Genomic DNA, 12,620 nt, shown 5'->3' with positions numbered 1-12,620 from the left:
GATCCTCCAAGTAGCTGGGCCAAACAACATAATATAATTCCAAGTTCACTGATCTAATCTTTGGTGTAGATGGTGGTACAGTTGGCCTCTCTGCCCCTGCTTGGTGGAAGAAAGGTTATTCTGGCTTTCCAATGTAAACACTATCCAGTGCTGAACTATGTACATAGAATGAACAAAACGCTCACTCATGTGGTCCCAGGCTGTATAATCTATTGACATGCTAAATGTAGTATAATGGAGGTCACTGGTTCCCATAACTCTTTCTGTGCAAAGGTATCAATGCCTTCAGGAGAGGTGAGAGAAAATAAGAGGAAAATATATTTGTATCAAAAGTTGTGTCCAAATAAAATTTATCAGATTGAGCAATTTCACATTTTATTCTTTTTTTTTCCCAATAATTTAAACTGTGGTAACAAGTGAAAACTTGATGTTATTCAAATAATAGAATGTATACACATTGCTGCTGTTATAGAATTTGAAGTAAGCAGACTCAAGCAAAAAGTTACAGTTGAAATTAATGTTAATTAAATGTGAAAAGTTATGTAATTTTATATTTTATATAATTGCAGTGGATTTCATTGTTGAAGTTTATAGTTTACTCATTGAGAGCATATCCTAAAATTATATTTTGGAATTAATTTATTTGACAATTAGAACAATGATAAAGTTTACACTGTGAGAACTCTGCATTATTTTTCAGAATTCTGTGTTGATACAGTACTGTTCACTATATTAAATTAAGTATATGATAAATTTTATTATTTGTAATTAACTACACTTAACATATTTAAGCTTCTCCTCCTCTGTTGTTAAGGGATTAACTGATTTTGAGGTGAGGATTCCATGATTTAATGGAAGACTCTGCAGTATACCAACTCATGAATTTCATTGGTACCTGAATCTGGAACAGGGTCATATTTTAACAGCAGTCTCTCATATAGCTCAACTTCCAATTCAGCCATGAAGTTACAGCTTTTAGCAGAATAAGTCGGTTGATAATGTCATTATTTTACCTATTTCTCTTTGGTAGCTTGGGTTTATCATTCAGAGCTTTACTTTTTTGTTCTAAAACTGTTTTAAATCAAATTGCTATGATGAACTGTTTGAAATTCCTTTCCTTAGAAAACTCAAGGAAGTTCACAAGAGGCTAAATGAATTACGTGAATTGATTGATTATTATCAGCAGACTTCTGACATGATGACTGATGCAGTCAATGAGCATACAAACGAAGATGATAATGAGACTGAGGAAGAATCTTTGTATTACTCTGACCAGGGGAATCCAGAAACAGTCACAAACATCAGGTAAGAATAAGTAAGCAGTGGGATAAATATTTTTTGTTATTTTGCTGAAGTGATAAAGAATAGAAGAACTCAACGTGTGGATTTATCAGTAGTTTAGAAGATTATGATATGATAAGTATTGTTTGTTCATGATTTAAGCTGCAAATGTGTTGCTGGTCAAAGCACAGCAGGCCAGGCAGCATCTCAGGAATAGAGAATTCGACGTTTCGAGCATAAGCCCTTCATCAGGAATAAGAGAGAGAGAGCCAAGCAGGCTAAGATAAAAGGTAGGGAGGAGGGACTAGGGGGAGGGGCGATGGAGGTGGGATAGGTGGAAGGAGGTCAAGGTGAGGGTGATAGGCCGGTGTGGGGTGGGGGCGGAGAGGTCAGGAAGAGGATTGCAGATTAGGAGGGCGGTGCTGAGTTAGAGGAAACCGACTGAGACAAGGTGGGGGGAGGGGAGATGAGGAAACTGGAGAAATCTGAATTCATACCTTGTGGTTGGAGGGTTCCCAGGCGGAAGATGAGGCGCTCCTCCTCCAGCCGTCGTGGAGTTGTGTTCTGCCGGTGGAGGAGTCCAAGGACCTGCATGTCCTCGGTGGAGTGGGAGGGAGAGTTAAAGTGTTGAGCCACGGGGTGATTGGGTTGGTTGGTTCGGGCGGCCTGGAGGTGTTCTCTGAAGCGTTCAGCAAGTAAGCGGCCCGTCTCCCCAATATAGAGGAGGCCACATCGGGTGCAGCGGATGCAATAGATGATGTGTGTGGAGGTACAGGTGAACTTGTGGCGGATATGGAAGGATCCCTTGGGGCCTTGGAGGGAAGTGAGTGTGGAGGTGTGGGCGCAAGTTTTACATTTCCTGCGGTTGCAGGGGAAGGTGCCGGGGGTGGAGGTTGGGTTGGTGGGGGGTGTGGATCTGACGAGGGAGTCACGAAGGGAGTGGTCCTTGCGGAACGCTGATAGGGGAGGGGAGGGAAATATATCCTTGGTAGTGGGGTCCGTTTGGAGGTGGCGGAAATGGCGGCGGATGATACGTTGTATGCGGAGGTTGGTGGGGTGGTAGGTGAGAACCAGTGGGGTTCTGTCTTGGTGGCGGTTGGAGGAGCGGGGCTCAAGGGCGGAGGAGCGGGAAGTGGAGGAGATGCGGTGGAGGGCATCGTCGATCACGTCTGGGGGGAATCTGCGGTCCTTGAAGAAGGAGGCCATCTGGGCTGTGCGGTGTTGGAATTGGTCCTCCTGGGAGCAGATGCGGCGGAGACGAAGGAATTGGGAATATGGGATGGCGTTTTTACAGGGGGCAGGGTGGGAGGAGGTGTAGTCCAGGTAGCTGTGGGAGTCAGTCGGTTTATAATAGATGTCTGTGTTGAGTCGGTCGCCCGAGATAGAAATGGAAAGGTCTAGGAAGGGGAGGGAGGAGTCTGAGACAGTCTAGGAAGGGGAGGGAGGAGTCTGAGACAGTCTAGGAAGGGGAGGGAGGAGTCTGAGACAGCTAGGAAGGGGAGGGAGGAGTCTGAGACAGTTAGGAAGGGGACTGACGCCCTCCTTCGACTGACTGAACTGGTCCTCACCCTGAATAACTAAAGGAGTTGCCGTGGGCACCCGCATGGGCCCCAGCTATGCCTGCCTCTTCGTAGGATATGTGGAACAGTCCATCTTCCGCAACTACACTGGCACCACCCCCCACCTTTTCCTCCGCTACAACGATGACTGTATCGGCGCTGCCTCGTGCTCCCACGAGGAGGTTGAACAGTTCATCAACTTTACTAACACCTTCCATCCTGACCTGAAATTCACCTGGACTGTCTCAGACTCCTCCCTCCCCTTCCTAGACCTTTCCATTTCTATCTCGGGCGACCGACTCAACACAGACATCTATTATAAACCGACTGACTCCCACAGCTACCTGGACTACACCTCCTCCCACCCTGCCCCCTGTAAAAACGCCATCCCATATTCCCAATTCCTTCGTCTCCGCCGCATCTGCTCCCAGGAGGACCAATTCCAACACCGCACAGCCCAGATGGCCTCCTTCTTCAAGGACCGCAGATTCCCCCCAGACGTGATCGACGATGCCCTCCACCGCATCTCCTCCACTTCCCGCTCCTCCGCCCTTGAGCCCCGCTCCTCCAACCGCCACCAAGACAGAACCCCACTGGTTCTCACCTACCACCCCACCAACCTCCGCATACAACGTATCATCCGCCGCCATTTCCGCCACCTCCAAACGGACCCCACTACCAAGGATATATTTCCCTCCCCTCCCCTATCAGCGTTCCGCAAGGACCACTCCCTTCGTGACTCCCTCGTCAGATCCACACCCCCCACCAACCCAACCTCCACCCCCGGCACCTTCCCCTGCAACCGCAGGAAATGTAAAACTTGCGCCCACACCTCCACACTCACTTCCCTCCAAGGCCCCAAGGTATCCTTCCATATCCGCCACAAGTTCACCTGTACCTCCACACACATCATCTATTGCATCCGCTGCACCCGATGTGGCCTCCTCTATATTGGGGAGACGGGCCGCTTACTTGCTGAACGCTTCAGAGAACACCTCCAGGCCGCCCGAACCAACCAACCCAATCACCCCGTGGCTCAACACTTTAACTCTCCCTCCCACTCCACCGAGGACATGCAGGTCCTTGGACTCCTCCACCGGCAGAACACAACTCCACGACGGCTGGAGGAGGAGCGCCTCATCTTCCGCCTGGGAACCCTCCAACCACAAGGTATGAATTCAGATTTCTCCAGTTTCCTCATCTCCCCTCCCCCCACCTTGTCTCAGTCGGTTTCCTCTAACTCAGCACCGCCCTCCTAATCTGCAATCCTCTTCCTGACCTCTCCGCCCCCACCCCACTCCGGCCTATCACCCTCACCTTGACCTCCTTCCACCTATCCCACCTCCATCGCCCCTCCCCCTAGTCCCTCCTCCCTACCTTTTATCTTAGCCTGCTTGGCTCTCTCTCTCTTATTCCTGATGAAGGGCTTATGCTCGAAACGTCGAATTCTCTATTCCTGAGATGCTGCCTGGCCTGCTGTGCTTTGACCAGCAACACATTTGCAGCTGTGATCTCCAGCATCTGCAGACCTCATTTTTTACTGTTCATGATTTAATATGGGTATATCCTTAGTATGGATATGAAAATTCTTGGATGCCTGCTTTTATTCCTCATCCCAAATTGCCCTTGAGTTTTCCTATTTTCTGTGGTGTTGGTGAACTGCCTCCTTGAACTGCTGTTGTCCCTGAGCCTCAAGGTCTGCAAACAGTTCAAGAAGTTGAAAAGTATAGCGTTGGAAATGTACAGCAGGTCAGGCAGCATCCTAGGAGCAGGAGGATTGACTTTTTGGACATAGACCCTTCATCAGGAATGTTGATGAAGGGTTTATGCCAGAACCGTCGATCCTCTTGCTTCTCAGATGCTGCCTGGCCTGCGGTGCTTTCCAAGGGCCACACTTTTCGACCCTGACCTCCAGCATCTGCAGTCCTCACTTTCTCTTTAATAGTTCAAGAAGGCGGCTTGCCATCACTTTCTCCTAGAGATAGGCAATGAATGCAGTCGTAGTCAGTGGACTCCACATCCCAAGAGCAAATATACTCAAAACAGTAGGTATGCTGTTTGTATATCAGTTCCAGGGATATGACCCAGCCATAATTATGGTTCCATGTCAGAATGTGTGTGGCTTGGAAGGCAACTTGCTGTCTGATGCATTATTGCTCGTGTCCTTCTCGGTGTTAGTAGTGTTAGTGAGTTACTGCAATGCATCTTCTGGATGGTACGCTCTGCAGCCACTGTGTACCAGTAGTGGAAGGATTAAATGTTTAGTGTGGTGGATGGGTTGCCAGTCAGAAGGGCTGCTTTTCCCTGTGTTGTGTCAAGTTTATTGAGTATTATGGACACTGAGACCAAAACAAATACGAACACGATAAGGCCTTTTGATTTCTCCAGTCTGCTTTGCCATTTAGTAGGGTCTTACCTGAACCGACATTCCCCACATCCACTTTACATCCCCATAACCCTTGATTCCACTACAGGTCAAAAATCTTCCTATCTCAGCCATAAATATATGCACTCTATCCCACAGCTCTCTGTAGCATGGAGTTCCAAAGACACTCCACTCCCTGAGAGACAAAAATCCTTCTCATCTCCGTTTTAAATTGGTGCCCCTTAATTCTGAGATTATGCCCTCTGGTCCAAGAATCTCCCATGAGGGGAAACCTTCTCTCAGTGTTTACCCTGTCAAATCCCTGAAGAATCCTATATGTTTCAATGAGGTCACCTCTCATTCTCTAAGTTCCAGTGAATAAAGTCCCAAAGTGTTTAGCCTTTGCCCATAAGACAATCCCTCCATATCAAGGATCGTTGTAATGTATCTTCTCTGAACTGCCTCCAACTGAAGATGTATACTTAAGTAAATGGATCAAAACTACTGTCTGTACTTGAGATAAGGTCTCACCAGCACCTTTTACAATTGCAATAATAAGAACATAAGAGCTAGGAGCAGGAGTAGGCCATCAGGTACTTGAGCCTGCTCTACCATTCAATAAGATCGTGGATGATCTTTTTGTGGCCTCAATTCCACTTACCTTCCCTCTCACTACAATCATTAATTTCTTTACTGTTCAAAAAATTATCTACCTTGGCTTTAAAAGCATTTACTGAAGAAGCCTCAACCACTTCAGTGGGCAGGGAATTCCATAAATTTACAACCCTCTAAGTGAAGATGTTCCTTCTCAATTCAATCCTAAATCTACTATCCCTAATTTTGAGGCCATGCCCTCTTGTCCTAGTTTCATTCGCCAGTGGAAAAATCCTCTCTGCTTCTCTCTTATCTATTCTGTTCATAATTTTATATGTATCTGTAAGATTCCCCCCTCACTCTTCTAAATTCCAATAATATCCCAGTCGACTCTGTCTGTCCTCATAAGCTAACCTCCTCAACTCTGGAATCAACCAAGTGAACCTCCTGTGCACCTCTTCTAGTGCCAGTACATTCTTTCTCAAGGAGACTAAAACTGCTAATAGTACTCCAATGTCGCCTCTTCAGCACCCTATACAGCTGCAACATAACCTCTCTACTTTTCAACTCCATCCCTTTAGCAATGAAGGACAAAATTCCATTTGCCTTCCTAATTACCCGTTGCACCTGCAGACCAACCTTCAGTGATACATGAAGAAAGATACACAGCTCCCTCTGCATAGCAGCGTGCTGCAATTTCTTGCCATTCGGGTAATAGTCCTTTTTATTGTTATCCTATCGAAATGGATGACTTCACATTTATTAACATTGTACTCTATCTGCCAGAACTTTGCCCACTCACTGAAGCTATCTTTATCCTTCTGCAAAGTTTCACAGTCTTCTGCACACTTTGCTCTACCACTCACCTTGGTGTCTTCCACAAATGTTGACAGACTACACGTGGCCCCCAATTCCAAATCATCTATGTAAATTGTGAACAATTGCAGTCCCAACACTGATCCCTGAGGCACACCACCAGTCACTGATTGTCAACCAGAATAGCACTCATTTATTCCTGCTACTTCCTTCCAATTGGTTAACCAATCCTCTATCCATGCTAATACATTTCCCATAATGTCTTGCATCCTTATCTTATGCGGCAACCCTTTGTGTGGCACCTTGTTGAATGCCTTTTGGAAATCTCGATACACCACCTATTGGGCCCCTGTTGTCCACTGTGTTTGTAATTTCATAAAATTCCAAATAATTATTTCCAGGTCCTCACCTACCTTTGTCTCTATGTCCAGTTACTGGCACTGTGAAGACCAACACAAAATACCTATTCAGTGCCTCAGCCATTTCCGCATATACCATTACTAAATTACCTTTCTCATCCTCTGAAGGACCATTGTATACTTCAGTCACTTTTTTTTGTTTTATATATTTATAGAAACCTTTGTTACCTGAGCTAATCTTTTCTTGTAATCTGTCTTACTTTTCTTTATAGCACTTTTTGCGGTTTTCTGTTTACTTTTACATCTTTCCCAACCTTCTAGTTTCCTGCTGATGTTGGCCACTTTGTATGTCTTCCCTTTCAATTTTATAGCCTCCCTTATTTCCTTAGACACTCATGCCAGATTATCCCTTTTCCTACACTTTTTCCTTTTCACTAGGATATACTTTTGCTCATAACTTTGAAAAAATTGCTTTGAAAGTCATCCACTGTTTGTCAACTGTCCCACCAGTCTACTTAGCCAACTCTTCCCTCATCCTGTTGTAGTCTCCCTTGTTTAAGCACAGGATCCTGGTATTGGATTTTATTTTTGCACTTTCCATCTAAATTCTAAATTCAACCATACTGTGATCACTACTTCCAAGCGGATCCTGAACTCTGACATCATTAATTATTTTTGTCTTATTACACAGGACCAAATCTAGGATAGCTTGCTGTTTCGTCAGTTCCATTACATGGTAGTCAAGAAAACTATCGAGGATTCTTTGAATGAACTCCTCAAGGCTACCCTGACTGAGCTGGTTCGACCAATTGATATGTAGATTAAAATCCCTTAAGAGAATTGCTGTACTGTTTTTTTGGGCATTAGTTATTTCTTTGTTTATTGCCTGCCCCAATGTGGTGATATTATTTGGTGGCCTGTAGACTACAAGTTTCAGTGACTTTTTCTTCTGAGAATTTCTAGTTTCCACCCAAATGGATTTGACTTTATTCTTCATAGAACCCATACCATCTCTCTCCAGTGCCCTTATGTTGTCCTTAAATATCAGAGCTATACCACAACCCCCTTACCTCCTGGTCTGTCCTTCTGAATAGTTTGGTACCCCTGGATATTAAACTCCCAGTCATGACCATCCTGCAATCATGTCTCTACAATGGCTGCGAAATCCTATTCGTTTGTGATGATTTGTGCCGTTAACTCATCCATCTTGTTACGAATGCCAAGAATGTTCAGGTAAAGTGCCCTTATGCCCTCTTTATGAATTCCAATATCTCCAATAATAGTATCTCCTGACGTAACCTTCCTTTTTTACTTCTTTCGTAGTCTGCCATGTAGTTAAATCCTCCTGCACATGTGATAACTGGCTGCTTTCCTTTTTAGTTGCCACCATACTTTGTGTTGTATTCCCCTTTGCCTTCCTACTCTTATGCCATTGGAAATAAGGGCCACATTTTCATTAGCCTTCCTGATTACCTATTGCACCTAGCTTTGAGTTTCATGTACAGGTCCCTCTGTGTTGCAGCTTACTGCAGTTTTTTCCATTTTAATAGTACTGTGCTCTTTAGTTCCCCATTCCAAATTAAGTATCTTCACACTTTGACATGATACTCTATTTCCCAATTCTTCACCAACTTACTTAGCCTATCAATATTTCTGTGCAAACTGTTTCATCACATTATTGATTCATGCCCTATAGATGGCAGTCCATCTTGGCCAGTCAAAGAAGGTGTGTCATGAGTTGAGTTCTTGCCTTATATTTCCTAACCTCTGACCCGCTCTTGTCACCGCATTTTTTATGTGACTGGTGCAATTCAGTTTTTGGTCAGTGGTAAACTACAGGATATTGACAGTAAAAGGGAGGGAGGATCAGTGCTGGTCCATTGCATGTCAAGGAGGAGGTTGTATTCTCTCTGGCTGGAGATGGTCATTCCCAGCATTTGTGTCGCATGTAACTTACCAGTCTAAATCTGAATATTGACCAGGTATTGCTGCACACAGGTAGGTATTGCTTCCGTATCTGAGAAATTATGGATGGTACTGTACTTTATGAACAGCAGCAGCTATCCCCACTTTTGACTTAGTAGAAGCGAGGTAATTCATGAAACAGTTGAAGATGGTTGGGACTCACTGTTTGCATTGTGTTTTAATTTGGACAAGCTAGTATATTTAATCATGTTATTTGTATAACCAGTAAGCTTTAAAAACTTGAGAAGTAAGAAGGTTTATTGATATGTTTCAGATGAACAGTCGTTCAACTTTGTGACCTAGCTTTGGATCCAGTACAGGGTGATGCAGTGAAAGTCTGCTATTGTCGCATGGTTTGAAAAAATGTTTCTGATTAGCACTAACCTTATAATGATCTGAGTAGTTCAAGGATGGCTGTGGAAACTGTCATCTGTTCAAAGCAACAGTCATTGTTTGAGGTTACCTTACATTTTTGGAGCAGTTAAAACAGCTTTGCTTTGTATTCAGCTGTATCTCACCTGGAAGTGTTGTCCAACACTTCTGCTGGAAATAGCCTTGTACAGTTTGCCAGTACTGTTGCTGCTTTGAGCACAAAGCATAAATAAAAAAGAAATTCTAATTGTGAATGTTTTTTGAGGCTATGTCCGTGTGAATTATTTCGAGACGCGTATTGAATCTGAGGTTCATGATTTTTCAAAGCGAAGAACTAGAACTAGTTATATAACTTCTGCATCATTCTGCATGAGGTGGAGAAATTCATTTAAGGGAATGGAGTTCTTTGGAGCAGTAGCATGTCAAGAAGTATTTTCATTGAAGGAATTGTGGGTGTTGCTAGGTTTGCAAGAGATATACTTGGAAAACCAGTCTCAAGAGTTAGAAATAAGTTTTTTGAGGAAGAGTGAGATAGACCACACAGTAGAAAATGTGAAGGAAACTTACTTCAAATCTGTTGTTCAGGATAATAGCACAAAACAGCCTTGGCACATGTGTTACTCAGCCTCCCACTTTTAGCCATTATAGTAGCATATGAGCAAAATGATCCATGTTTCATATGGAAAAACTGACATAGCAAAATAAAATCATACTCTTTCTGCTGTACTATATATATTGAGTTGAAAGAAATGTTCAATCTGCAAACAAGTTCAGCTCAGTAACTCAGTGAAAATGCGTGGGGGTTCGTTGAGCCATTATTTGTGGAAGAATTGGAGAGTTTTCAGGTTGGAGTATGAAAACAAATTTGTAGTAAGAAAATTTAGTGTACGAAAACAAAATTGTATGTAAACAACAACAACAACCTAAATTTTAGTATTCCATCAGATGCAGAATGTCAGAACTGTTGACTGCGTGTCTGCGTGGGTTTCCTCCTGGTGCTCCGGTTTCCTTCCACAGTCCAAAGATGTGCAGGTCAGGTGAATTGGCCATGCTAAATTGCTCGCAGTGTTAGGTAAGGGGTAAATGTAGGGGTATGGGTGGGTTGCGCTTCGGCGGGTCAGTGTGGACTTGTTGGGCCGAAGGGCCTGTTTCCACACTGTAAGTAGTCTAATCTAAACTAATCTAATCTAAAAAATTGCAGAAGCCAACAATTTCCTGAATCAACAGAAGTTTGGAACAATTGCTTTAGATTGAATAATTGCACATATCACGCCATTATTTCCGAACAATCACAAATCAAAATCAGTTTATTTCAGGCCAGTTTGTTTAATCGTTTTTGCTAGAGTTCATCATAGAGAATAAGATAACTGTGTACGTTGATTTTTTTTTAATGACTAAACAAACTGTGTTAGGATAATTATTTTTAGTTGATATAAGGGATATGACTGTCTCTTGAATGCTTGCATTTGTGACTTTTGGTTAAATAATCAAATAGGCCAATGAAATGCTGATGTTAAATGTAGAGGATTAAAATAAATAACAAGGGAATAGAAATTTTGCTTAAGCTATCTGAACCTTTGACCAAATCAGAATTGCAGTATTGTGAACATCACTGGTCACCACATCTTAGGAAGGATATTTTGGATCGGAGGGAAAACTATAAAGAATGACCTCAACGACTCCCAAACGTTGAGCTGAGAGAAGAAATTATGCATGTGATACTTGGGTTGTATTCCCTGTAATGTTTAGAAGTAAAAGAGTTATTTGGGTGAAGATTTCAAGACATGAACGGGACCAAAGAGGGTTATTTGTATGAAATTATTTCCAACACTTGGGAAGTTTAAAACTTGGGTGCATAGTCAAAATAATTGGAAACACAGCTTTCAACAGTGACTTAGGAAACAGTCTTTTCATGCTCAGAATGGTAGAAATTTGGAACTTGAGACTTCACTTGTTAATCGAAACGTGATGGCAGATTTTTGTAACCTAAAGGTCTTATGGGATATGAGGCAATGGTGGGATTGTGGTGTTGGTTTACAATTAACCATGATCACAAGGAATGGTGGAGCAAGTTCAGCAGCTAAGTTGGCTAACTTGTTCTTGTGTTGTCAAGGTGAGAAATAGAGGAGTTTTATGTTATGTTGAAAATGAGGCCAGAAAACTAGAATCTGTTCCACTTTTTATCAGATGTAACTGCATAAAGACTGTATGACAGAGTTTTAAAAATATTTATAAAAATAAATTGATGAGTTGGGACAAGAATGGATGAAAATAGTTAATGAGGTTGAAGTCAGTGGTGGGAAGATCTCAAGACAAGCTGAAGTCAGCAGTGATGCAGGAAATGAAGGCTTAGTATTCATACATAGAGCCATGGCTCCGAGTCAAGCAGGAGCAGTTAAGAGAATGAGCATTAAGTCTTAATAATATGAAAGGTTTTTTTACCAGTGAACAAACTTGACTCCTTTGTGTTGCAGATTTAGTGTTGCAAGCTCAGAGGAGACTGGTCAAGTGAATGAAATGCAGAAACTAACATGGTTGATATCCCACTCATATCTATTATTTCTTTTATTCATTCATGGAATGAGGGTGTCACTGGCTAGTCCAGCAGTTATTGCCCACCCCTAATTGGCCATAAGGCAGTTTAAGAGTCAATCATATTGCTGAATCATATGTAGGCCAGTGCAGGTAAGAATGGCAGTTTTCATACCTGTACTACCGTGTCTAAAGGGCATTAGTGAATCAGATGGGTTTTTCCAACAATCGACAGTGGATTCATGGTCATCATTAGACTCTCAATTCCAGATTTTTTAAAAAAATTCAAATTTCACCATCTGCCATGGCAGGGTTCAAACCTGCGTCCCCAGGACGTTGCCTGTGTCTTTGATTAATAGTCTAATGATAATATCACAAGGTCGTCATCTTCCTCAATAAAATGATCCAAAGGTGAGAAGACCACTTGGAAAGATTGCACATTCTAAATAAATGTAAAAGTGTCAGATGTATGCAAAAAAGCCTTATGACTAACATAAACATCATTGGAAATTTGCAACAAAAAGTAGTTTTAATAGTTTGAGGAGCTGTACCTGTGGTAAAGCATCAATGCTTATTCTCATATATATATATAATATATATATGGTCTGAACAATTGTATGCAATTTCCTTTTAATATCTCCCAACCCCTTTTGAGAGGTGATAGGCATTATTATTTGGGATATGAAATATGTAATACTTCCATTCTGTTGTTTTTACGTTTGTTGTGGTTTTGATTAAAGTGGGTTTGAGCTTGATGATCTATCTGAATAAACGTGT

At 42.7% G+C, this 12,620-nt stretch overlaps 1 protein-coding gene across 6 annotated transcripts in view; it reads left to right on the top strand.

The window, feature by feature from the left end:
* Positions 1 to 12,620, top strand: part of pcm1 (pericentriolar material 1) — a 156,418-nt gene that overhangs the window by 56,479 nt on the left and 87,319 nt on the right. For all 6 annotated transcript variants that reach the window (XM_060823968.1, XM_060823962.1, XM_060823943.1 and 3 more), the window contains one exon: positions 1,123 to 1,305. In XM_060823968.1, coding sequence (XP_060679951.1) covers positions 1,123 to 1,305 — 183 coding nt within the window. The remainder of the gene's footprint in view (positions 1 to 1,122; positions 1,306 to 12,620) is intronic.

Source organism: Hemiscyllium ocellatum, chromosome 1 (genome assembly GCF_020745735.1).
Source record: "Hemiscyllium ocellatum isolate sHemOce1 chromosome 1, sHemOce1.pat.X.cur, whole genome shotgun sequence".
Taxonomy (NCBI): Eukaryota; Metazoa; Chordata; class Chondrichthyes; order Orectolobiformes; family Hemiscylliidae; genus Hemiscyllium; species Hemiscyllium ocellatum.
The sequence above is the reverse complement of the archived record's forward strand: the minus strand, read 5'-3'. Positions and strand labels throughout refer to the sequence as shown.